This window comes from Lactuca sativa, chromosome 4 (assembly GCF_002870075.4).
Source record: "Lactuca sativa cultivar Salinas chromosome 4, Lsat_Salinas_v11, whole genome shotgun sequence".
NCBI classification, from domain to species: Eukaryota; Viridiplantae; Streptophyta; class Magnoliopsida; order Asterales; family Asteraceae; genus Lactuca; species Lactuca sativa.
Genome location: NC_056626.2, coordinates 375,140,663 through 375,168,275, shown reverse-complemented (window position 1 = coordinate 375,168,275; position 27,613 = coordinate 375,140,663). Strand labels below are relative to the sequence as shown.

The window sequence follows — 27,613 nt, the reverse complement described above, 5'->3', positions numbered from 1 at the left end:
AGCAGTTGGTGCGGGTCAGGACCCCAAGTGGGGGAGGGTTGGTGATCCAGGGCGAGAGGCCAGCTTTATGTTCAGCGGCGAGAGCTAGGCGCTAGCTCCAGCAGGGTTGCGCATGTTATGTCGCGTATGTTATGGATACCCGGGAAACGGGTAGGGCGACGGTGGACGATCTACCTGTGGTACGTGAGTTTGCGGTCATATTCCCCAAGGAGTTGCCTGGGATACCTCCAGAATGACAGGTGGAATTCAGGATCGACCTAGTTCCTGGTGTGGCTGCGATAACAAAGGCACCGTATCGGTTGGCTCCTCCTGAGATGCAGGAGTGGTCTACACAGCTGCAGGAGCTATTAGACAAGGGTTTCATTAGACAGAGCAGTTCACCCTGGGGAGCCTCGATTCTGTTTTTGAGGAAGAAGGACGGGTCGCATCGGATGTGTATAGATTACCGGGAGCTGAACAAGGTAACGGTGAAGAACCGCTACCCACTTTCGAGTATTGATGACCTCTTTAACCAGCTACAGGGAGCATCTTGGTTCCCCAAGATTGATTTACGTTTAGGGTATCATCAGATGAGGGTCAGAGAGGAGGATGTGTAGAAGACTACGTTTCAGATGTGTTATGGTCACTATGAGTTTGTGGTGATGCCTTACGGGCTCACCAATGCTCCTACCGCATTCATGGATCTCATGAACCGCGTGTGTAGACCGATGTTAGATCGGTCTGTGATAGTATGTATTGATGACATCTTGGTTTACTCCAATACGCGAGAGCAGCATGAGGAGCATATGCGGGAGGTTCTGGAGACTTTGAGGAGGGAGAACTTATATGCTAAGTTCTCCAAGTGTGAGTTATGGTTGCGCGAGGTGCAGTTTCTTGGGCACCTTGTCAACCAGAACGAGATTTCGGTAGATCCGGCCAAGGTGGAGGCCGTGATGAGTTGGGAGGTTCCGAGGTATCCATCTAAGATTCGGAGCTTTCTACGATTGTCAAGCTACTATCGGAGATTCATTCAGGACTTCTGCAAGATAGCAGTTCCGCTCACCCGACTGACGAAGATGCCGGTGGTGTATCGCCGGGGGCCTGAGCAGCATGTCGCATTCAGGACGCTGAGGCAGAGATTGTGCGAGGCGCCAATCTTAGCCCTACCAGAGAGCATGGAGGATTTTGTTGTGTACTGCGATGCTTCCATCGCAGGTTTGGGAGTTGTATTGATGCAGAGAGGGCATGTTTTTGCCTATGCGTCGAGGCAGTTGAAGCCTCATGAGGCAAACTACCCGACGCATGATTTGGAGTTGAGGGCTGTTGTTTTCGCCGTCAAGATTTAGCGTCATTACCTCTATGGGGTTCGTTGTACAATTTACACGGACCACGAAAGTTTGAGGTATCTCATAGACTAGCCAAATCTGAATATGAGACATCGTCGGTGGCTTGATGTGGTAACGGATTATGATTTTGAGGTCCTTTACCATCCAGGAAAGGCCAATGTCGTGTCCAATGCGCTTAGCCGCAAGGCAGCGCCGATTAGAGATATCTGTCTGAGGATGAAAGTGGTGACTCCGCTTCTGGAGAGGATTCGGGAGGCTCAGGAGGAGGCTATGAAGGAGGAACATCAGAAGAGTGAGCGGATTGTAGGGAAGGTCTCCTCCTTCGACTATGATAGCCGAGGGTTATTAACTCTTCACCGTAGGGTGTGGGTCCCTTATCACGGAGGCGTGCGCTAGGTCCTGATGGAGGAGGCACACAAATCCCGATTCTCCATGCATCCCGGGGCGAAGAAGATGTATAGGGATTTTCGTCAGGACTATTGGTGGCCCTGCATGAAGCGGGATGTGGCATGGTACGTGGAGCGGTGCTTGACCTGCAGGAAGGTCAAGGCCGAGCATCAAAGAACCCATGGCAAGATGCAGCTGATGGATATTCCGATGTGGAAATGGGAAGACATCATGATGGATTTTATTACCAAGCTTCCTAGGACCGCGCGGGGGGTGGATTCGATCTGGTTCATTGTCGATCGATTGACCAAGCGCGCCCACTTTATCTTGATTCAGGGCAGCATATCGCCCGAGAAATTGGCCAATATCTATATCAGGGAGGTGGTGGCACGGCACGGAGTGCCAGTTTCGGTGATATCGGATAGAGACTTGCGGTTTACTTCTAGTTTTTGGAAGAAGTTTCAAGACGAGTTGGGTACTCATCTGCATTTTAGCACCGCTTTTCACCTGAAGACGGATGGCCAGAGCGAGCGGACCATCCAGACTCTGGAGGATATGCTGCACGCATGCGTTTTAGATTTCGGAGGTAGTTGGGATACCTACCCGCCATTGGCGGAGTTCTCGTATAATAATAGATATCATTCGAGTATCGACCATCCTCCCTTCGAGATGTTGTATGGGAGGAGGTGCAGGACCGCGATATGTAGGGGCGAGGTTGGCCAGAGAGTCATGGGGTGTACCGAAGTAGTGCTCAATACGACAAAGAAGATTTAGCAGGTCCGGAGGAGGCTTCAGACAGCTCAGAGTCGGCGGAAAAGTTACGCCGATAAGCGTCGATCAGACCTGGAATTCCAGGTAAGGATATGGTTCTCCTGAAGGTGTCGCCATGGAACGGCGTCATCCGATTCAGGAAGCGGGGCAAGTTGGGCCCAATGTATATCGGACCGTTCAGGGTTGTAGCCCGGGTGGGTAAGGTGGCGTACTGGCTGGATCTGCCAGGCGAAGTCAGTCAGATCCACAACACTTTCCACGTCTCTCAGCTGTGGAAGTGCCTAGTGGACGATATAACGGTGATACCCTTAGAGGACATTCAGGTTGATGGAAGCCTGAATTACATCGAGCGGCCTGTAGCGATCCTTGACCATAAGTCGAAGGATCTGAGGAACAAAAGAGTAGAACTCGTGAAGGTGCAATGGCAGCACCGGAAGGGGTCATGTAACAACAAAAATTTTCAAAACAAAATTTTCATTTCTTAAAAACATGTTTCCATCCAAAATAAGTCATAAAGATCCAATGTATCATATCATAATACAAATCATATAAATCCCAAGATGATAAATCCTCCATCAGTGTGTACAGATCACGCCGGCGCCTTCCCACGGTCCTCGCTAGTACCTGGAACACATAACACAACGACTGTAAGCATAATTGCTTAGTGAGTTCCCCAAAATAAAACTTATGCACGTATGCCTTTCCAGGCCCTGACCTTCCGGTCCATGTGTCTCAGGGGACTTCCGTCCCGACTAGGTAAACCTTCCGGTCCTACCTACGTCAACCTTACAGTTCACATCACAATGCCTTCCGACCCATTGTAACAGCCCGTATTTCCAAGTAACTTTTATGCTTTCAATTTTTGATGTTTTGTGAGGGGACTCGGTGAGTTGGAGCTCAGACTCGCCGAGTAGGATCACGATTCTGGACACAGGTTCGAGCCTGGACTCGGTGAGTCCAAGGTATGGACTCGGTGAATCCGTGCTGTTCAATGAAACCCTAATTTCTCGGGTTTGGGACCTATTTAAAGGACCTTGTGGCCGTCATTTGTGCTCACCAGTCCCTTGAGTGAAACCCTAATCGAGTGTGAGCGTTTGGAGCAAAGTAGGAGGCCATTATTGATCTTGGAGGTGTCATCTTGCAAGGGAAAGGGAGGATCAGCTAAGGGAAAAGCAATAGGAGCCATTTTCAGAGAGTTTGGAGTCCAGAGCATCACTATTGTGGTAATATCTTCAAGCTATCCTCTTCTATGTTGATGTTTATATTGATTTAGGGTTTATTGAACCCTTTTGTGGCTAGATCTAGTGCTCCCTTGGTCCCTTAAGCGATTTAGACCATAGATCTGGACCCTTGGAGGTCCAGATTGTCCTTTTGCCCAAGCTTTTTGTGAATCAATGGAGGTTTTGGATTGGAATCCTTATGCCTTAGTTCAAAATGCTATTTATAAGCCATGGGGTGTGTTATAAACACCAAGATAGGGACTTTACGTGATGAATCAGTCTAGGAAGGCCAGATCTATGAATTGTTGGAGCAGATCTAACCTTAGAAGCAAGTTTGAGTGATTGCATGGCATGGACTCGCCGAGTCCGACGAACAGACTCGGCGAGTAGCTTGAAGATTGCCTTAGATCGGCCAGTGAGTGGTCCAGTCGAGTCATAGGTTGACTCAGTGAGTCAGGCCGAGTTAGAGAGGTTTGACAGGTGGTCTGAGTCGAATTGGGACTCACCGAGTTGTTCTTGAGACTCGGCGAGTTGAGTCGGGGGTGGCCCCGCGATTCTTCCAGGTGGAACTCCTCGAGTCAGGGGGAGTACTCGACGTGTAAAAAAGGAATCCTAGAGAGTTGGTGAAAACGTCTAGACTCGCCGAGTCGCCCTAGTGCACTCGCCGAGTCCAGTCAAAGTTGACCGTTGACCATTGACTAGAGTTGACCTGTGTTGACTTCTTCGGGATAGTCAACCTTAGAGATAAAAGTGTTAATTAGAGACATATGATGTTATAGGAGGATTTGAGCTCGGAGGATCGAGCACGAGGGATTCCAGGATTCGTGAGATGCCGAGATACGCGAGGTGAGTCTTCTCACTATACTTTACCTTGAGTAGGTAACCAGAGTTATGTGACAGAGTATTTGTATGCTATGTATATTATCTATTGTACCGCATTATTTCTATGTGATTTATGCTGTGCATGTTTACAGAGTTGGAACCGGAAGGTTCCTAGAGTTAGAATCTGAGGGTTCACAGAGTTTGGGTGCACGGACCCATAGAGTCATAGCCTCGAGTGGCTAATATGTGTTTTATGTGTGGTGTTTTGGGGAACTCACTAAGCTTCGTGCTTACAGTGTTAGTGTTGTTGTTTCAGGTACTAGCGATGACCGTGGGAAGGCGCCGGCTTGATCTGTACACACGCATGGGACTTTTGATATATATATGTGATCTTGGGATTTTGTATGATACGAATTTGGGAATTTTAAACTTTAATGTTTTATGAAATCAAATGAGAAATGTTTTTATATGTGCGGAAAATTATTTTGAAAATTCACGGTGTTACACCCATAACATACACGCCTTCCGGCCTATAACATAAAGCCTTCCGGCCCATATTAAGCATATCATACATGGCACATATAAACGATTAACTTATCACATACAATGCATATAACTCATAACATATCCGACCTTCCGGAAATGGTAGGGGCTCCTGGTGCAGCTGATGGCGGAGGGTAGCTCGGAGAGTGCCCTACGGAAGCCTATGATGAGGTTAGTGGAAAGGGTATCGGTAATGGGACTCAGTGAAGTTGAAGCAATCCTTGAGGAAAGCATGGGTAGATGTGGAAGGTAGTATGGGCCCGTACTACTAAAAGCAGAGGACCTGTACTCGACCCAAGGAGGGCTTAGACGAAACCGGGAACCTTGGAGAGTGTGTTAGATCTCTTGAGTATATGTATGATCCTGACTTTTATGCGTGTGTTTCAGTATGGTGACCACACGACTTGGAGCAGGAGGTTCCGGATCAGGATTAAGATCAGGCTCGGGTTCGGGATCCGAGCAGGTTCATGATGGGCTACGCAAGTTCATCACGTCTGAGATCACGAGAGGCATCCTTAAGTCGACCCCTATTGTCACACCCCAAAGTAGAACGGCGGAAACGTTCGGGGGTGGATGACTTCATGTATAGTATCATAACAATGATAGTGAAGAAAGCAAACACAACCATCATCAATATAATTGAAAGAGTAACATCATAGAGTAAGTTTACATGTTTCAAAATCAATTACATCATGATGACAAAATAAGTTGTGAATTTATCGACTTAGCGTCCCGTCCTTGAAAGCAGTTGATTACCTGTTTAGTAATTTCCTGAGAATACAAGTTGTTTGAAAAAGTGTCAACACAAAGGTTGGTGCGTTCATAAGAGTTTTAATTGAGAAATAAATTGTTTTCCTTGTAAAATCAATTAAGTTGTTCCAGAAAATCTGATATTTTCCTTAAAATGTGAAATGCAAGGTTCTGTGTTATGAAATAGTGCATCCTAGAATTCCTTATAGTTTCCTTCTATAATCTCTTTGTATATATAAGTTATATTAAATTAAAGTTAGATAAAACATCGAATGTAATGGTTCTGCCCTAGGCCCACAACCAAACAAGGAACAGGAAATAAGGCGGACCCACCAATTCTAAGTCAATCACGACTAGATTCTATATAACTATAGCATATACACATAGAAATTTGTAACGCCCTATTCCTAAGAGTACCTAATTGTGAGTCCCCGGGATTTAAGAGAAATGATATTTTGGTCATCTTGTGGGAAAAGTAGAAAAGGAGGGGCAAGTATGAAGTTTGGGGACTCGCCGAGTACGCCCAGCGTAAGCTGGGATTACGCTCAGTGTAATTGGGTAAGTGACGCGGGTGCAAGGTTGAGTACACCCAGCGTACTCTCAGAGTTCTAAAACCCTAAATTTAGTGTCAGCCACTATATAAGGAACATGTTGGTGCATACCCTAGCCTCCATAAGCTCTATCTCAACCTCAGAAACCCTAGAAACCCGTATTCCCTCCATTGTTGGGTGTGTTTGGCCTTGGGAAGCTCATTTTGGCAAAAGAAAAGCTAGAAGAAGAAAAGAGAAGTGGTCAAAGAAGGAAAGGGTCAATTGGACCTTGTAGATCTGAAGAGATATCATCCTTTGGAGCTTATTTGAGGTATAAAGCTTCTTGCTTGCCATTTATTGTGCATAGATCTATGTGTTGTGAAGTATTAGCATCTTTCTTGTCCCAAAGTTCTCATCTTGATTCATGCTTTGTGTTGGCCGAGTTTATCTGTCCTTTTAGACCTTTGGAGAGGTCTTGAGTGAGAAAAATGAGGTCCCAAGGGCTGTAGTTGTTCAATGTGTGAGATATATAGTTCTTAATGGATTAAGACCTTAGATTAAGAGCTTTTAGACGTCCCATGTGATAAAGCTTGAGACTTTATGAATCTTAGGCGTACTTAGCCTAGGGATCTGAAGTTTGGGCTTAAGAGCTTAAGCCATGAAGAGGTTATAAGGACTTTATGAGTAGCGAAGTTACGCCCTGCGTAACATGGTTGTACGCCGCACGTAGCGGGTCAGGGCCCCGATCCTCAGCTACATTTTAGTGTGTACGCCCCGTGTACCATGGAGGGTACGCCCAACGTACTCCCTCTGTTGGGCTTTTCATTTTGGGCCTTAGGGATTGGGCTGTTATTTGGGCTGCTGGATATTATGGTTAGAGAGTTTTGGGCCCAATTATTGCTATGGACCTTGGATCTAGGCCCATTTGGTGAAGTGGGCCCAATTTGGTAAACTGGGCCAATATTGGACTTTGTATAAGATTTGGACTTTGGCCTTGGCCCGATAAGTGGATGTATGCTTAGCCTAATGTTTATTTTGTTATGATGTCTAGTTCGGGATTTGCGGGGAGTTGGTGATTCGAGAATCTGCTCTTCAGTTCAGTGTTTCGGCTGTGCGAGGTGAGTTATCCTCACTATATCGACAGGGTCTAAGGCACCAAGGCCGGCCCTTTATCGGATTGAGATCCGGGTATTTGTTGTTATGTTATTTCTTTGATATGTTTGCATCCTGGTAGCTAGGATGGTATATGTTAGAGACTTGGTTAAGGTCGGTTCCCTGATCTGTAGGGTGATGCTATGCTAGTGACCGGTTAGGTCGGTATCCTGGTTAGGATGATGATATGTTATGTGATCTGCTTGACCGGCTTGTTGACTGTGAATTCTTATATGATTGTATGTTTATGTGCACATGCTTGTTTGGACTGGAGTTGGGTTGAGGCGGGTCCGGCTTTCTGCTGTAGGCCAAGATACCCATGGCGGACCGGTTGTCCCGAAGGCCCAGCGAGCGGTTTGGCTAGGTTGTTGGCCCCAAGAGGGCGGACCAGACGTGCCGAGGCTCGGAGAGTGGACCAGGCCGACTGAAGGCCCGGTGTGGGTGGACCAGTCATACTGTAGACTCAGAGAGTGGACCAGGTGGATTGTAGGCCCGATGCGGGCGGACCAATCACGTTGTAGACTCGATGTATATGGCTAGACTCGGAGGGTGGACCAAGTGGACTGTTGGCCGGTGCGGCAGACCAGTCTCACAGTAGACCCGAAGTGCATGGCTGTTATGTGTTCTGTTATGTTATGTATGCTATGTATGTGTTGGGTAGCAGATTTGTTTTGTATTGCGTCATTGGGCTCGGTTAATAGTCTAAGTTTTGTACTCCGGTTTGGGCCTGTCCAACCGTGAGCTGATAGGGTTTAGTATATAATAATGTGCTTGCATGCATATTAGGTTAACAATATTTTAGAACCATTGATAGTATTACGATAGCATTACAGATTTTCTTCTTCGTTCTTGTAAACCCTAAATCCTCTACAGTAGAAGTTCTTTATCGAGCTCTTTTGAGGATTGATTATTAATCATTCGACATCTTTGATCCATTCGAGTGTTCTTGCTGTTTACTTGTTTATTTCTTTACCTCTTTTATAGATCTAATCGATCTTCAAGTTAGTTTTTAACTTATCAATTGGTATCAGAGCTGGAGGCTGTGTAATCGATACACTACTTTTATGTTAAAAAGGTTTTGATTAGGGTTATTCCGCAATTATTGATATTTATTGAGCCGTCATCTCATTATTGACGTATCTTGATATTTATTATTTTTCCCTAATTTGATTTATTACAAGTCTGATCTTTGAACAGGTTATTCGATCAATTATGGACGAGTCGCAATCCAATCCTATTAATATTTCGAACAGCATTGGATCAACAACGAAGATTCCCATCCTGTACACCCATGATTATGAAGTCTGGGCGCATCACTTTGAAGATTATGTTATAGGATCTGAGGATAATGGATACCTCATCTGGGAAGCAATTGTTTCTGGACCGTTTTCTCACTCAGCAACTTCAAGAATTATTAAAACTCAAAAGGAGTATAATGATCTTCTGAAGGATGTCAAAGATATTGCGCAAGACGAAAAAGATAAATTTCAGTGCAATATCAAAGCGTTAAGATTGATTAGATTTGCTCTTCAATCTGATACTTTTAGGCTGGTGAATTCATGCACGACGGCAAAAGAAATATGGGACAGGTTACGAGAATTGTACTCTACAGACGAAGATCTTGAACACTCCATTCAAACCTTAATCTTGTCCGAGTTTGGTGAATTCAAGCAAGGAGCTGAAGAAACGGTGACCCAAACATTCGATCGCTTCAATCATCATCTTAGCAAGATGATCAAGCACGACATCGAAAGGAAGCTTATTGAGCAGAAGGTTACATTTTTAAACGGTCTCAGATCTGAGTGGAGAGGAGTTGTGTCCATAGTTAAAGCGCACGAGCAATTTAAATCCTACTCTTTGGCGAAACTGGTGGGCATCTTGAAATCTCAGGAGAAGATCGTGTTGCAGGAGAAGAATGTGGTTTCAAGCCTAGGTTTGTTGGCCCTCCTGTCCAAAAGCAAAGCGGTGATGGAGGACGAAGACCTCAACTTGGAGGATTATGACCTCACTTCTGAGGATTATGCTATGATGGTGTCAAACCCTAAGAGGTTCATCAAGAAGAGATTTCCCATCAACAAAAACCGAAATTGGCAGGGGAGTTACAGTTCTGAAAAGGTTAAAGATGAACCGAAGGCTGAAGAATCAAAGAAGGAACCGAAGGCTGAGGGTGATTCTGGAGTAAGTTGTTACTATTGTGGGGGAAAGAACCACTACGCAAAAGACTGCGTCCTAAAAAAGATGGCAGAAAAGGATGAGGAAAAGGATGAAGAAGCTTTGTTGCAGAAAAAGCTGGATGAAATCAGGAAAAAGAAATCTACTGCTAACCCTTCTATGAATGCGTTAATTGTGCAGGGTTCGGTAGCTGATGACGACTTCGGTGGCGTAGAGGTTTGGTCAACCGACTCTGAAGATGATGAAGTAAGGAAGCCTTCTCATGGAAAGGCTTATGTGGCTAAAGCAGAAAGCAGTGGAGGAAGGTGCTTGATGGTGTCTGACGTATCTCAAATGAGGGGATATAATACTGATGGTGGGGATAATGAACCGAAGGGGCAACAGGATATGTGCTTTACAGCTAAACCGCTTAGCATGCAGTTCAACGAACTTGACGAACTAATCAAGAAGGTACAATCCATCTTTGTCTCATTTAAAGTCCCACAAAGCTCATATGAAAAAGAACTAAAAAGTGTTAATTGAAGAATCTCTCATCTAGATAGTAGTTTAACTCAAACTCGAGTCACCAATTCTAACCTAACTGACCAATTAAGCAGGGTTTCTTCGAAGAGTGAGGAACGGCGCATGTGGATCGAACTGAAGGAGTCGGAATTAATCAAAACAAAAGATGAAAACATTTATTTACAAAGAGACAATTTAAAGCTTTTGAAACAACGAAATGTTTTTTGTTTGATTGCTAAATGTCTTTACTCTAATATTACTCATCTTCATTTGGATTGTGAAATAGGACAAAAGATTCATCGCATGATTTTACCCTTCCTTGAGTTTAAGGAGGATGAAATTGATGCTGAAGCTTATAATTGTGAGAGTGTTATTTCATCTGAGGACGTTAATCCGACCTATATGTATGGACTGGACAAAATCGAATCTTTTATTAAGTCCAAGGACCATAAGGACATGCTTAAAAACCTTTTGGATGAAAATGATAAACTGAAACTGAGAACCGAAACTATACAAAAATTTGACTCCTTAAACTCCAACTTGAGCTCAGAAAATAAAATTGATGTTGAAAATGCATCTGAGCTTAATCAGGATGACAATATGAGTGAAATTTCTGTAGAGGACACAGTTGACTGTTCAGAATTTGTCAAAAGCGAACCCGAAAACCACAAGAATCTCATTTCAGAAAATTCAGTGGAGTTCGCTCGTATGTCCCAACAAAAGTCCCCGATTCTTGCAGAGAAGGCAGTTGTATATCAAAAGGTTAGAACCACTCCAAATCAGGTGTACAAGGTCACAGGCGTAACCGAACATCAGACTGTTGAACTCACAGCTATTGTAAACGAAGACAATGCTGACGGCTGTGATGAGTTCTTCTGGTCTGCTCCTATTGATAATGCTGATGAGACGGTAGGCTTATCTGAAAGGACCTCATGGAAAAGAAAAGGCAGATACGTGCCAGAACCCTTGAATAAACTTGATAACATCGATGTGCCAAGTACTAGCGGTACGAAAGACATTCCTCAAGAAAAAGGAAGTCCTGCAAAAGAAGTCACATCTTCAAGTGAAACTTCATCAGTTCATAGTGAACCAGCTAAAGAAAAACCGAAAAAGAAAGCCAACATCCATCATCAACCGAAACAGATGAGAAATCAAAAACGTCAAAGGAATCAGAGGTATAGGAAGAATCTCTCTGAAAGAAAACAGTTCTGGCAATCCCAGAATGCCTATTTCTCACATCAAGACAGGAACTTAAAGTCAGAGAAAAATCCTGTTAAAACGCGAGAAAGCAACAACAACCGAAAGCAGAGGTTCGGTTCGGAGAAAAACATCAACCGAAAGCAAAGGTTCGGTTCAGAAAATAATTCCAACCGAAAGCAAAGGTTCGATTCAGAAAATAATTCCAACCGAAAGCAAAGGTTCGGTTCTGAGAATGGCTCCAACCGAAAGCAGAAGCTCGGTTCAGAGAACAAAACCAACCGAAAGCAAAGGTTCGGTTCTGAAATCAAAAGAGATCCAAACTCTAGGGTCGGTCCCAAATATGATCAAAAGCAAAAGGGTCACCTAGAGTCTCCAGCCAAGAAGTCATCTCAATCTAAGCTCTCTCATTCTAACTCTTCTAATTCTTCAAATTCTTCTAACTCTTCTCCACCTCGTTCTAAATTCCATTATGTTCCTTCTCAAAAATCTCAATCATCAGCTGAAAAAAAGGGAAAACAGAAGTTTTCAGTGGTTAAACCAGAGTCAAAACCGAAAGCATCAAATCCCAATAAAATTAATGTTTTTACCATCAAAAAGAAAGATGAAACAACACTAATAAAAAGAACATATTTAGTTGACATCTCTCTTACTATTCCTGTACCTGTGAAAGGCTCACGAGGACCCAAGAAACTTTGGGTTCCTAAATCTGCTTAATTTTTGCAGGTTATCAGTGAAAAGCATTTTGACGAAGAATGGTATATTGATAGTGGCTGCTCAAGTCACATGACAGGGAGGAAAGAAGAGCTAAGGGAATACAGGTCTCTTTCAAATGGTGGAAATGTCAAGTTCGGGAACAACTCCTTCGACACCATAAAAGGCTATGGAATGATTACAAACGGTGATTTCACGATAAGGAAGGTTGCATACGTGGAAGGACTACAACACAACCTCATCACTGTATCTCAGCTTGTTGGAGGTACCGGTCTCAAAGTCTCATTCGACGATGAGGGTTCTGAAATAATTAAGAAGAAGACGAAAAGAGTTATTCTCAAATCGGAGCGTAAGGGTGAAATGTTTCCTCTAAACCTCAAACCCATCAAAGGAAACCCAGTTATCTGCCTGTTATCAAAAGCACAATCTGACGAAAGCTGGTTGTGGCACCGAAGGCTCTCTCATCTTAACTTTAAGGACATCAACAAACTTGTCACTGGAGGTCATGTTCGAGGTCTTCCACTGCTCAAGTTCGATAGAGATCATTTGTGTGCTGCATGCAAAATGGGGAAGCAGAGTCGTCAAAGTCATCCATCTATAATAAACACTAAAGTTGTTGAACCACTTGAATTACTTCATATTGATTTATGTGGTCCATCATCTATCGAAAGCATCGGCGGTAGCAAATACATTCTTGTTATTGTATATGATTTTTTGCGTTTTACGTGGGTGTTCTTTCTGAAGCTTAAATATGAAGCGACTCACAAGCTGAAAGTGTTCATCAAGCAGATTGAAGTACAGCTAAAGAAGATCGTTCGCAACATCAGGAGCGACAATGGTCTGGAATTTAAAAATAGAGAATTCGAAGAATTCCTGACATAAAAGGGAATCAGTCACAACCTCTCAGCTCCCTACACACCTCAACAAAACGGGATTGTCGAAAGACGAAACCGATCTTTGTGTGAAGCAGCCCAAACCATGCTAAGTTTCGCTTCCTTACCTTTATATTTTTGGGCTGATGCTATTTCTGCTGCTTGTTTTACATAGAACAGGTCGTATCTCAACAAGCAATTCACACTCACTCCTTATGAGATTCACAACAACACGAAGCCAAATGTGAAATTTTTCCATGTGCTCGGTTCACGGTGTTTCATCTTTAACTCTAAAGAACAACGCAACAAGTTCAATGTCAAAGCCGACGAAGGAATATTTATGGGCTATTCTCTTACTTCTAAAGCGTACAGGGTATTAAACAAGCATTCGAGGAAAATCGAAGAGACTTATTACGTGACTTTCGATGATAGCTATGTCAAAAAGCTAAAGGACAACGAAGATACAGCTGGAGAAATTTTTCCTCGAACTGGCCAAGTCACGGCCTCGATCGCTAACCTATTCGAGAAGTTCATGGAGCTATTTGATGAACCTGAGAAAGCCACTCTCTCAGAAGCAGGTGCAGCAGACAATAAAGTAGATCATATGAAGCAAATTGTCGAAGAAGCTGCCAGGAGAATGAATGAAGGAGGATCAAGTTCTGACGAACCTCCATCAAACAATGCTTCAGTCGAGGGGGAGGATCAACCGTCGTCAACTCAGCCGACCTCACATGTTGAGGGGGAGCCAAGGTCTCCAACTGCTCCCGAAAGCACTTCACCAACCGAAAGTGCCTCACCATCCGAAGGTGCATCATCGCCCGAAAGCTCCACACCACAAGAAACCTCTGAAGCTCAAGATTCGCAAGACATTCCTGAAAGCTCATCTATCGAGGGGGAGCAAGCTGATATGTCTTACGACTATGAAAGCCAGTCCGAACCAGAAGAAATGATAAACGCTGAATTGGATCCAACCTTTGATCCAAACTACCCTCCTCTCACCAAATGGACCAGAGATCATCCTGTCTCTCAAGTTGTTGGTGATGTATCTGAAAAGGTTCTGACTCGATCACAACTCAAGGCAAAACAGACTTCCCTGTTTTCAAAAGTCAAATTCTGCATGTTTAACTCATTCGTATCAGAAGTTGAACCAAAGACAGTTAACACTGCTCTTGATCACTCCGATTGGGTTCAAGCTATGCAAGACGAACTGAACGAATTTGAAAGGACCAAAGTTTGGCGACTTATTCCAACTCCTCCAGATGCCTCGGTTGTTGGTCTCAAATGGGTCTTCAGGAACAAAATGGACAAGGAAGGGAACGTTATAAGGAACAAAGCTCGTCTGGTAGTGAAAGGATACTGTCAGGAGGAAGGCATTGACTATGAAGAGACTTTCGCTCCTGTAGCTAGGCTGGAATCAGTAAGAATATTTCTAGAGTATGCTGCCCACAAAAACTTTGAGGTCTACCAAATGGACGTTAAGTGTGCATTTCTCAATGGAGAACTCGAAGAAACTGTGTATGTAGAGCAACCTCCTGGATTCGTGAATGAAAAGTATCCTAATCATTGCTATATTCTGGATAAAGCCGTGTATGGACTGAAACAAGCTCCGAGAGCCTGGTATGAAACGCTGACTAAATTTTTAAAGATGTCCAAATTCAAACAAGGTTCGGTTGACCCAACCTTCTTTCGTAAAAAGGAAGGTAACTACCTTATGATCGTTCAAATTTATGTCGATGATATCATCTTTGGCTCAACGAATCCTAGCCTAACAGCTGAATTCAGAAAGCTGATGAAGCCTAAATTTGAAATGAGCTCAATGGGTCCTATTAACTTTTTCCTTGGTTTAAATATTAGACAGGGACCCGAAGACATCTTTACTAATCAGGAAGCTTACACGAAAACTCTCTTAGCAAAATTTGGCATGATGGGAGATTCAAAAGTCAAAGTTCCAATGGCGATCAGCACCAAGCTCACTCCATCCCTAGATAAACCGGCTATTGATATTACACTTTATTGCCAGCTGATCGGTTCTCTGATGTATCTTACTGCTAGCAGGCCTGACATAATGTTCTCGGTTTGTTATTGTGCTAGATTTCAGGCCAACCCACGTGAGCCTCACATGCTTGCAGTGAAGAACATTCTACGATATCTCAAGCGAACTGCCTCTTTAGGTCTATGGTAACCTTCCAACTCAGGCTTCTTCGTTCAAGCCTACTCCGATGCAGACCTTGGAGGATGTGGACTAGACAGAAAAAGTACAACAGGACGCTGCCAATTCCTTGATGGAAAGTTGGTTAGCTGGAAATCAAAGAAACAAACGTGCGTGTCTTTGTCTACAGCTGAAGCTGAATACATAGCAGCTGCATCCTGCACCTCTCAAGTGATTTGGATCCAGAGTGAACTCCGAGACTATGGACTCAATATGAAAAAGATCCCACTATATTGTGACTCTAAAAGTGCAATTAGGTTCTGTCATAACCCAATGCAACACTCCAAAACCAAACACATTGCACTGAGGTATCACTTCATCAAAGATCATGTGGAAGATGGAAACGTTGAAGTACACTTTGTTAGAACCACTGATCAACTGGCTGATGTCTTTACCAAAGCTCTTCCTGAAGCGTCATTCAACAAAATACTACAAGGGCTAGGTATGATGGAATCAGAGTCAGTACCACAAACTACCTTTCAAACTCAAACGTCAGAAGCGAAATAGACCGAACGTTCTGGTTCGGTTGAATCATCTGCACTCACTCATCATTTCAAAGGTAGTTTTCCTGGTTGTAAATTTCATATACAAAGTTGTTTATCTTATTGTTCAAAGTATTTCATTTTTGAAAGTCTAAATTCGTTGGTTTTCCAAAAATTTTCAAAACCGAAATCAACCGAACGCTCGGGTTCGGTTTTTCGAAATTTTTCAAAACCGAAACCAACCGAATGCTCAGGTTCGGTTTTTCGAAATTTTTCAAAACCGAAACCAACCGAACGCCTGGGTTCGGTTTTTCAAAATTTTTCAAAACCGAAACCAACCGACCGCTCGGGTTCGGTTTTTCAAAATTTTTCTCAACCGAAATCAACCGAACGCTCGGGTTTGGTTCCAAAATTTTTCCAAAGTTTTTTTATCTTTTTATTTTCTTTCTCAGTCTTATTTTTTTATCACTTATTTTTTTTATATAAAAAATTCCAAAAATATTTATTTTCTTTCTAATATCAAAAACTATAAAAATATTTTGTTCTTTATTTTCTTTTTGTCTTTAATTTTTATATGTGTGTTCGTTCGTTTATGGGGAAATATTTGTTGGATTAGTTAAGTGCCCCAAAGCCTCATCAGATTCTGAATAATAGCCTTAATGACTTGGTATACATAAACCTTGTCTTCCCAATTAGGCTACCACACTTATTCTAATCGTGAGCTACCTAATTCTCTTCTCACATGAGATAAGAGTTTTCTGCTTGGTCCTTCTTTTCGCAGCACAGGTACTTTGATTTCTTACACCATCTCCATTACATTTCTCCATCAAATTCGTTTCACCATCGTAACCCTTGAGACTCTCAGAAATTACCACTGAGGTTTATGGTTACACAAAAACTGTGTTTATGATCTTAGCTTCGTGCCACTACGAGCTAAGTGAAACCCAAAATTCAATACCAAATCTGAATTGACGGTGAACAATTAATTTGCTCAAGTTTTCACCAAAGAATTGACGGATGTATCTTCATGAAATCTCAAATTTTTATTTTGTGTGATTCCTATGAAATTGTTAAACACCATAACATTTCTTCCCTAGGGATCCAGTTTTTAATTTTTTTGTTGAGATTTTATATTTTCCAAGCCACATTAGAATTAATTCCTACCAACTTGTTCAACAGACCACACCGGTCTCACAAGTACTTTGTTCACTTTCTATCTTATTTCAAGATTAGGACTGTTGAATCAAAGCTAAAGCCACCCTAATATGCCTAATTAAAAGAAGCCTTTCAACACTTCTTAATAAGTGTCTGATCGTTATTCAACGGGAAACCATACAAACACTTTAAGGTCTCTCATGACTTTGAAGGAAGAGATTCATGCCCGGGATCATTTGTTTCATGTCTCTATTGACATCACACTTATTCCCAAAAGATTTGCTTTATTTCTTTTCTTTTACACTCTTAGCACGAAAATCTTTGATTTTCCAAAATTCTGGTACTAATAATTACAGGCTGTTTCATTGAATTGGTGGTTGATTATAAGTTGTGGTCCAAATTAATCCATGTGGGCGTTTTATTCAAAAGATGCAGTTACATTTTAATGGGATAAGATGAAGAGTTGCTGACTCAGGCGGGAGGTTAAGTGATTTGATTTCAAACGGCGGAATAGGGAACGCGTGCGAATTTGAAGCGTCCATCTTTAACTGACGTCGCAGACGCGTGTGAGAATTGAAACGGTTCCTCTCTGGCACAAAAAGGCGCGTGTGAATATGAAACGGTTCATCAGAAACGGCGCTTGTTGGGCGGCATTTTCTTCGGAATCTGACATTCTCTCTCATGCGTGATCATCGGTTCCACAACTGTCACGCATCAGTCATTCCGAAAAACCCTGGGTATTTCGATGGAAGATTTGGTCAGATTTTTCTCTCTCCTTAAACCCACTATAAAAAGCGACATCCTCTCCCATTTACCTCTTTACTGCATCAAATTCCCAAGAGAGCAAAAATTCCCTGAAACCTTACTGTTCATCATCTTCTTCCCATCTTCAACAATGGCCGATTCATCCTCCGTTCACGCTACTTCTGTGACACCCAATTTTTTTTTTTCAAAAATTTTAAACTTTTAAAACCCATCTTAAATTAAATTAAAACAACTGAAATAGTCATAACATAATCCATCAACTTAATAATCATATAAAATAAGTGCGGAAGTAATAATAATAATAAGGTCCCAACAAAATAACAAGTAGCGATGTCCCGATGCTCGATGTCAAGCCTTAGCCTCTTTAATCTTAACACCTGAAAAGTTATAAGGGAAAAACGTAAGCACGAAGCTTAGTGAATTCAAACACAGACATTGTACTAACATTCATATTTACTAGCCCTAATCCATTTTCCAATTATAATGATAAAGGCAAAGAACGAATCAATGTCTATATTACGAGAAGGACTTGTAGGTTTGAACCGCACCGGGAAGATCCCGTATCATTTGGCCCTAATCACCGCACCTCACGAAGAGTATTATGTTGGTGATCTTACCTACCCACCGCACCGGTAAATCCGTATCCTTTGGTGGTGTCCCCATATCCATAATTAGTTACATACAGTGCACATGTACGAATTAAAACAATACTTATATAGCATGCTTTTATAATAAATTCAAATAATCACACACGAGCTAACTAGCAAACACAATCATTAATACAACGGTGTGAGAGAACTCACCTTGAGTGAGTATTAAGGATGGATAACAATCAAATAATGCTACCAAGCTTGAGCAAACTTCAAAACCTCACCTAAGAAGGACTAAAGGTTAGAAAGGAGAAGTAACGAAGCTATGAGTTGAGAAAAGAGTAATCACAGAAAGGTCTCTAAAACAGACCTGCTGTTCAAAACGGATTTACTCCAAAATCTAAAACAGAAACATAGCTTTAAATAAATTTTATAGGAAACTATGATTGCTCTGGATTCCACAACTATAAAGAACTCATTCTAACTCCAAAAGATGAATTAAATATGAATTTTACAAAATGGTGTATCACTTCTGTCTCCAACAATACAGTCAAGTGATGTTGGCCAATTCTAACCAACTTGTGTGTAGAATTAGTCCAAAAGAAAATTAAGAGAAGTAAAGGACATAGAAGTGAAAGTGTCAGAGTTGGAATTGAATGAAAAGCATCTCTCAAACTCCATATAAAAAATTCACATTGTGGACAATCACAGCACTAGCAAAAGCTGATGACTGCCCACTGACCTGGAGTGTGGATCCATTATACCCAATTTATAATTGGAAATAACACCCCATATTCTCGAGATCTTAAATTCATAATATAAGGAACATATAGAAACTTGGAATCACTCTGGATCCTTTTCCAAGCCTTAGAAATGATGAAAACAAAATGACATATCAGAACAGACCCGGATCAGACCTAACAGCAAAGATGCCATTCTTTCACATAGATAAATCCCTTATCAGTGAGGTTGGCCTTCTTAAGAAAGTTAGCCAACTTAATTTGTGAACTTTTGGAACTGGTTTGGGGTCCATTTCAGTTCTAGACCTCCAGATATGATTTTTACAAAATGACTACAGATCTGATGGAAAACAGAATCGTAGCCACCCGTGATTCTTTTTTGGCTTATCCATCCTTCTCCTTTTGAAACACATTTTAAGATGTGTTCATCATCCCAATTCAGTCCCCATGATAATAGTGGTACTAAAAAGGGTTAGGGATCATTAGGATTTCATTTAGCCACAAGGATGTAATAATAATCAACATGAAAATAAACATAAGCACATAAAATCATCATTCTCCCTTTTAGGGTTTCCATGATCTTTTGCCACATGTAATCCCCTAGATCCATCATCCACCATATATGGGGTGAAGATAGGATCTTGACATGATGTATAACATACAATTACAATAATATAAGAATGAGAAAAGGTGAAGATGAAATAATAAAACTAGAACAAGGTTATGAATCAAGTCGTAAGAAAGGATAAGGAGGTTCATACCAATACGAATCAAGGCTGGAAATGAACAAGAATTAAGCTCCAAACAGCCCCTTGGCTGCTCTTGATCCCAAAGAGAGAGAGAGGGACGATTTTTGAGAGAGAGGGAGGGTTTAGAGTGTTTTCCTTGTGTGTGTTCCAAATGATTCAATTTACACATTAAGTACTATTAACTAGATGGACTTTGCAAATAGGCCCATAGCCCATGGACTTCAATAAAAGGAGTTTACAAGATGATCAAAAGAGTCCAATAACATAAGAAATCAGACATTGGTTAAATAAATTAACCCAAGGTTACAAGGATAATTAAATTAAAATAACCAAACGTACCGAGAAAACACGGGGCTCCCAAGTACCCTCTGCCGAGCCTCGCCCCAACAAACGGGCGTCCTGCACTTCCTCCCGTACAAGGCTTCATACGGAGGCATTTTAATGCTCGAGTGATAGCTGTTGTATAAGAAAACTCAGCTAGATGTAGATGGTCATCCCAACTACCCCCAAAATCCATCGCACACGCCCTAAGCATGTCCTCCAAGGTCTGAATCGTCCGCTCACTCTGCCCGTCTGTCTGCGGATGGAAGGCGGTAGTAAAATGTAATCATGTGCCCAATTCCTCTTGAAACTTCCTCCAGAACCGAGAGGTAAATCGGGTGTCTCGATCGGAGACGATAGAAACGGGCACCCCATGTAATGAGACAATCTCCCGAACAAAGATCTCGGCTAATTTCTCCGCCGATGAGCTCTCCTTTATAGCCAGAAAGTGAGCACTCTTAGTCAAACGATCAACAATCACCCATATCGTATCTGATCCTCGGGCAGTTCTAGGAAGTTTTGTAATGAAGTCCATGGTTAGATGCTCCCATTTCCATTCAGGAATCTCCAATGGTTGCAACTTCCCATGCGGTTTCTGGTGTTCCGCCTTGACCTTCAGATAGGTCATACATTCTTCCACAAATCGAGCCACATCATTCTTCATTCCATGCCACCAGTAAGCCTCATGAGGGTCCCGATACATTTTAGTAGCACCAGGATGGATAGAAAATTTTGACTTATGAGACTCATCCATTAGGGTTTTCCGATTTCCCCCGGTATATGGAACCCAAACCCTACCGTAGCGAGTCAGCAAACCCCGCCCGTCTCGTTCCATCTTAGGCAACTCTTTCCCAATCTTCTCACGCCTAATGTTTTCCTCCAGTATTGCCGTCTTTTGGGCGTCCCGGATTAGATCTAACAAAGACGACACCATCGTGATCCGGAGACACTTAGCTCGAATCGGTTCGGCAGATTGTTTACGACTGAGAGCATCAGCTACCACATTAGCTTTACCGGGGTGGTAGTGAATTTCACAATCATAATCTTTTACGACATCCAACCATCGGATCTGCCTCATATTCAAATCCCGCTGCTCGAACAAATATTTTAGACTCTTATGGTCAGTGTATATGATAAACTTCACTCCATAGAGATAGTGTCTCCAAATCTTAAGAGCGAAAACAACAGCCCCAAGCTCCAAATCATGAGTGGGGTAGTTTCGTTCGTGGGGTTTCAGCTGTCGGGAGGCATAGGCTATCACCCTATCTCGTTGCATTAACACGACACCAAGACCTTGAAGCGATGCATCACAGTAAACCACCATATCCTCAACCCGATCAGGTAAGGCCAAAATCGGAGCATCACACAATCGTTTCCTTAGCTCATCAAACGCCAGCTGCTGCTCCGGGCCCCAAACGAAATTCATTGATTTCTTGGTCAATCGGGTGAGTGGTAAGGCGATTTTAGAGAAATTTTCAATGAACCTCCGGTAATAACCGGCTAAACCCAAGAAACTGCGAATTTCAGAAGGTGTTTTTGGAATCTTCCATTGTTTAACCGCATTAACCTTGGCTTGATCGACCTTAATACCGTTTTCTCAATGTCAGAGGGTGAGTACGGAATGCTGTTTTCTCAATGTCTTCTTCACGAACCCGCATCTGATGGTAACCGTAACGTAAATCAATCTTGGAAAACCAAGATGATCCCTGAAGCTGATCGAAAAGATCGTCAATACGTGGCAATGGGTACCTATTCTTTATCGTGCGCTTGTTTAGCTCCCTATAATCAATACACATTCGCTGGGATCCATCTTTCTTCTTCACAAATAGAATAGGAGCACCCCAAGGCGAGCAACTTGGCCGTATAAACCCTTTATCACTTAGTTCATGAAATTGATCTTGGAGCTCTTTCATTTCAGGTGGTGCCAAGCGGTAAGGAGATTTCGCTACCGGAGTCGCACCTGGCACCAAATCAATGCGAAACTCCACTTGCCGAACAGGTGGTAAGCCAGGGAGTTCCTACAGAAAGACATCGTTGAAGTCATAAACGATAGGAAAGTCGTCTAGTGCTATAGCAGAAGAGCAAGAAGCCATAGCCAGGCGGGGAATGTCCCCCTGAATAATAAGTTCTCCACCTCTAGGGTTTCGAACACGAACTTGCTTCTTACGACAGTGGATTTCCGCATCAAACGCATCAAGCCAATCCATGCCTACGATAACGCAGAGCTCTCGCATCGCAATAGGGATAAGATCAATAGGGAATTCAACTCCAGAAAACTCGAGAGTGCAACCCCGATAGACATCGGTGACATAAATAGTGCGGTTATCGACAACATCGACAACCATTGGGTGAGCCAATTTTCCGATACTACGCCCCAAACGATTAATAAACATGTGAGATACAAAAGAATGGGTAGCACCGCTATCAAACATAACAACATCGGGCTTGGAATCTAGCAAATAAGTGTCTGCCACTGTCGTTGTAATCACCGGCTCCTCCACAGTCATCTGGTGAGCACGACCTCGTGTCACCATAATGGTTCCCTTAGAGGATGATGCAATTGCAGGATTTGTACCCCTGTCTCCTTTACCAGTCTTCAACTTCGGGCATTCAGGCTTCTTGTGTCCCGTCTCGTTGCAGTGATAGCAGACGGGAATTGTAGAAGTAATATGAGGTACTACACTCGCAGGGGGATCCCTACAATTCTTCCAATGATGCCCTGGCTTTTTGTAGTTGTAGCATATCAACATATTTTTCTCGCCCTGAAGACGTCCTATACTCATACCTTGACTTACTACCCTGCTTTTGCGTTTTCTGGGCATCTCTGGATGTCTTGGAAGAGGTGTCATTGGCCTTCCTCTTGGACTGGGTTTGCAACTCGATTTCCCTCCTCCTCGCTACATTCATGATCGCAGATAAATTCGAGAACTTCTGCATGCTAACAAATTCCCGAATCTCGATACGTAGGATGGCCGTGTACCGGCTGACTAACCAGGCCTCGTTCCCAACAAACGAGGGGCAAAAAGATAGCATCGCCAAGAACTTGGCGTTCAGGTCACTAACGGATTCGGTAGTCTGCTGTAAGGTCATGAACTCTTGTTGCATCCGCTGCTGCTCCACCTTAGGCACATATTGTGCCTCGAACCTCTCCACAAATTGGGCCCAAGACATGGCCCTCACTTCGTCTTCGTTCAATAGAGCGGTGATGGTGTTCCACTATGTCTTTCCCCTTTTTTCACAGCTGATTCATGGCGATCACTGCTTTGTACTAGTCCGGACACCCAACACTTATGAAGGCGCCCTCAATATCTGACACCCAGGGCTTAGTAGCAACTGGGTCGGATTCACCATTCCAAAGAGGAGAGCTACACTTGTTGAACTTCTCGAAGTAGTATGCCGAATCCTGAACAGGCAGAGACAGTAACGCTTCCCCGGGAATAGCCGCGAGATGCTCATCCAGAAGAGCACCGAATTGGTTGATTATGTCGTTGGTCACACCCAGGATTAGTTCGTTGAAACCGTTATTGAATTCCTCAGCGACAATATCCCTAACTTGCTCCATTTGGAGCTGATTAAGTTGAGCAGGCGGAGCCATTGGTATCCACAGAAGAAGGAAAATCTTAGAAACAATTCAGCCTAGATATTTCTAGGAAGACAAAACACTCAGCTTGCCGAAAAATTTTCAACCTTGCCCCGACTCGAAACCGGCACCGATGTTTCAAATAGTAGGGGCCCTTCTACTACCTTCCACATAAGTTCCAATTTCGCATTCGCGTCTAGTTTCAAAATTTCCAGTTCGCTCTAGCCGTTAATTTTACAACTCTCTCACATGTTAACACTAACTATGTGTGTAATCTAATATTTTAAGGCTAGTAGAATCCAATTCATAGTCAACAATTTAACATAAACATTTAACATAAGAAATAAGGCTTACTTGGCTGGCTGACTGGTACACCGCGACATCTTTCACTACTAGTCTTCAGAAAGTTTGAAAAATATTTTAAAAAGAAAATAAACTCTTATAGAGCCTCAAATTTGAGTCTAGAACATCCACAAGAATGCCTAGTTCCCTCAAACTGTGGCTCAGATACCAACTTTTGACACCCAATTTTTTTTTTTCAAAAATTTTAAACTTTTAAAACCCATCTTAAATTAAATTAAAACAACTGAAATAGTCATAACATAATCCATCAACTTAATAATCATATAAAATAAGTGCGGAAGTAATAATAATAATAAGGTCCCAACAAAATAACAAGTAGCGATGTCCCGATGCTCCATGTCAAGCCTTAGCCTCTTTAATCTTAACACCTGAAAAGTTATAAGGGAAAAACGTAAGCACGAAGCTTAGTGAATTCAAACACAGGCATTGTACTAACATTCATATTTACTAGCCCTAATCCATTTTCCAATTATAATGATAAAGGCAAAGAACGAATCAATGTCTATATTACGAGAAGGACTTGTAGGTTTGAACCGCACCGGGAAGATCCCGTATCATTTGGCCCTAATCACCGCACCTCACGAAGAGTATTACGTTGGTGATCTTACCTACCCACCGCACCGGTAAATCCGTATCCTTTGGTGGTGTCCCCATATCCATAATTAGTTACATACAGTGCACATGTACGAATTAAAACAATACTTATATAGCATGCTTTTATAATAAATTCAAATAATCACACACGAGCTAACTAGCAAACACAATCATTAATACAACGGTGTGAGAGAACTCACCTTGAGTGAGTATTAAGGATGGATAACAATCAAATAATGCTACCAAGCTTGAGCAAACTTCAAAACCTCACCTAAGAAGGACTAAAGGTTAGAAAGGAGAAGTAACGAAGCTATGAGTTGAGAAAAGAGTAATCACAGAAAGGTCTCTAAAACAGACCTGCTGTTCAAAACGGATTTACTCCAAAATCTAAAACAGAAACATAGCTTTAAATAAATTTTATAGGAAACTATGATTGCTCTGGATTCCACAACTATAAAGAACTCATTCTAACTCCAAAAGATGAATTAAATATGAATTTTACAAAATGGTGTATCACTTCTGTCTCCAACAATACAGTCAAGTGATGTTGGCCAATTCTAACCAACTTGTGTGTAGAATTAGTCCAAAAGAAAATTAAGAGAAGTAAAGGACATAGAAGTGAAAGTGTCAGAGTTGGAATTGAATGAAAAGCATCTCTCAAACTCCATATAAAAAATTCACATTGTGGACAATCACAGCACTAGCAAAAGCTGATGACTGCCCACTGACCTGGAGTGTGGATCCATTATACCCAATTTATAATTGGAAATAACACCCCATATTCTCGAGATCTTAAATTCATAATATAAGGAACATATAGAAACTTGGAATCACTCTGGATCCTTTTCCAAGCCTTAGAAATGATGAAAACAAAATGACATATCAGAACAGACCCGGATCAGACCTAACAGCAAAGATGCCATTCTTTCACATAGATAAATCCCTTATCAGTGAGGTTGGCCTTCTTAAGAAAGTTAGCCAACTTAATTTGTGAACTTTTGGAACTGGTTTGGGGTCCATTTCAGTTCTAGACCTCCAGATATGATTTTTACAAAATGACTACAGATCTGATGGAAAACAGAATCGTAGCCACCCGTGATTCTTTTTTGGCTTATCCATCCTTCTCCTTTTGAAACACATTTTAAGATGTGTTCATCATCCCAATTCAGTCCCCATGATAATAGTGGTACTAAAAAGGGTTAGGGATCATTAGGATTTCATTTAGCCACAAGGATGTAATAATAATCAACATGAAAATAAACATAAGCACATAAAATCATCATTCTCCCTTTTAGGGTTTCCATGATCTTTTGCCACATGTAATCCCCTAGATCCATCATCCACCATATATGGGGTGAAGATAGGATCTTGACATGATGTATAACATACAATTACAATAATATAAGAATGAGAAAAGGTGAAGATGAAATAATAAAACTAGAACAAGGTTATGAATCAAGTCGTAAGAAAGGATAAGGAGGTTCATACCAATACGAATCAAGGCTGGAAATGAACAAGAATTAAGCTCCAAACAGCCCCTTGGCTGCTCTTGATCCCAAAGAGAGAGAGAGGGACGATTTTTGAGAGAGAGGGAGGGTTTAGAGTGTTTTCCTTGTGTGTGTTCCAAATGATTCAATTTACACATTAAGTACTATTAACTAGATGGACTTTGCAAATAGGCCCATAGCCCATGGACTTCAATAAAAGGAGTTTACAAGATGATCAAAAGAGTCCAATAACATAAGAAATCAGACATTGGTTAAATAAATTAACCCAAGGTTACAAGGATAATTAAATTAAAATAACCAAACGTACCGAGAAAACACGGGGCGTTACAACTTCTCACATCCTTCCCATTCGTCCTCAACAGTGTCTCGTAATCGATTTAACCCCTCAAGCATATGACTCCTACATGTTCCCAATCATCGAGTGCTTGAAGTATTCGCCAATAGCACCTGCACTTTCAAGAGTGGAATCAGTGCCCATGGAGCTCTTATCGCAGATTTATGCGACTGCACACTATGATAAAGTGGTTGATAGGATCTTCTTCGAGGTTTCTAATCACAAAGCCTCTATTTCCAAGCAACGATTTGGCTCACTGCTAGGGTTTGAAGCTGACCCTTCAAGGGTTAATCCGGAGACAATTCCGCTGGGGCACCTCTTCAACATGTTTTATAACATGGGGTACACGGAGGCGCTCACCTCCGTCGCAAAATTCAAAAAGTCCTGTTTACCGCCACAGTGGAACGGAATGTTCACTGTGCTTTTCAAGGGTCTCTCAGAAAGGAGCTCAGGTTCAGATGGCTCCAGTCGACTATTTCTGTCCATTCTGTATGGAGTTTACAACAGTGCCAATGTCGACTATGGGTTGGTTCTCTGGCAACAACTGATCCAAAGCTTATCCTCTTCTTCACGGCATTCTGAGGTGTCGTATGCAAGGTTTTGGACCCTTATTACGAAGTGGGTCATGGAAAAATACAGTATTCCTACTGTCGCCGGTGCACCGATGTCTTCGATTGGTACATTCCATACCACGAAGATCATCGTCTCCGATGCATCGAAATTTCCTTTCAATGGTTCTATTCCGGAGACCATGTACGCTGATTTCCCAGCTGACAACAGGATCATCCGAACATACAAGGAATTCAAGAAGTCTGGACCGAGGGATCTCACGCCGGAGATGCTAAAGTCCATTCACGATGCCGATAAGCCTGCTCCGAGAGGCAAAAAGGCAGATAAAGGCAAGCAAGTGGCAAAAGGGGCTAAAGGCCCTTCTCCTAGGAAGAGGAAATCCATGAAAGCTGCTCAGTCTCGCAACAGAAGAGGTGAAAGACTCAACCAAGGCGAAAGCTCATTATCGCTTCCTCTTCAAGTGAGTCGGAGGGAGAGAGTTCGGATTCGGATGGCTCTCTAAGAGGTGACACCCCTCCAAGAGGCAATACTCCACCCAGATCACCTACCCCTGAAATGGAAATCCATAACTCACCAATTCCCTCTCCCACTCAAACAATTCCTTCTTCCATTCCCACCATAAACCCCTCTACCAACATTCGTAAAACCTCATTCCCTATACCACCACCCATTTTCACCGATGCAATAACAACATCAA

General features: G+C 42.4%; 1 protein-coding gene across 1 annotated transcript; it reads right to left on the bottom strand.

Annotated features, from left to right (window-relative positions):
* Positions 1 to 21,985: 21,985 nt before the first annotated feature.
* LOC111885128 (uncharacterized) lies at positions 21,986 to 22,717 on the bottom strand. The gene has a single exon (XM_023881410.2). The coding sequence runs from the start codon at positions 22,715 to 22,717 to the stop codon at positions 21,986 to 21,988; it is 732 nt and encodes a 243-aa protein (XP_023737178.2).
* Positions 22,718 to 27,613: the final 4,896 nt, after the last annotated feature.

What these genes read in the sequence shown, in the direction of transcription:
- LOC111885128 (XM_023881410.2), bottom strand. Translation starts at nt 22,717, where the DNA reads ATGTTGATATGCTACAACTACAAAAAGCCAGGGCATCATTGGAAGAAT.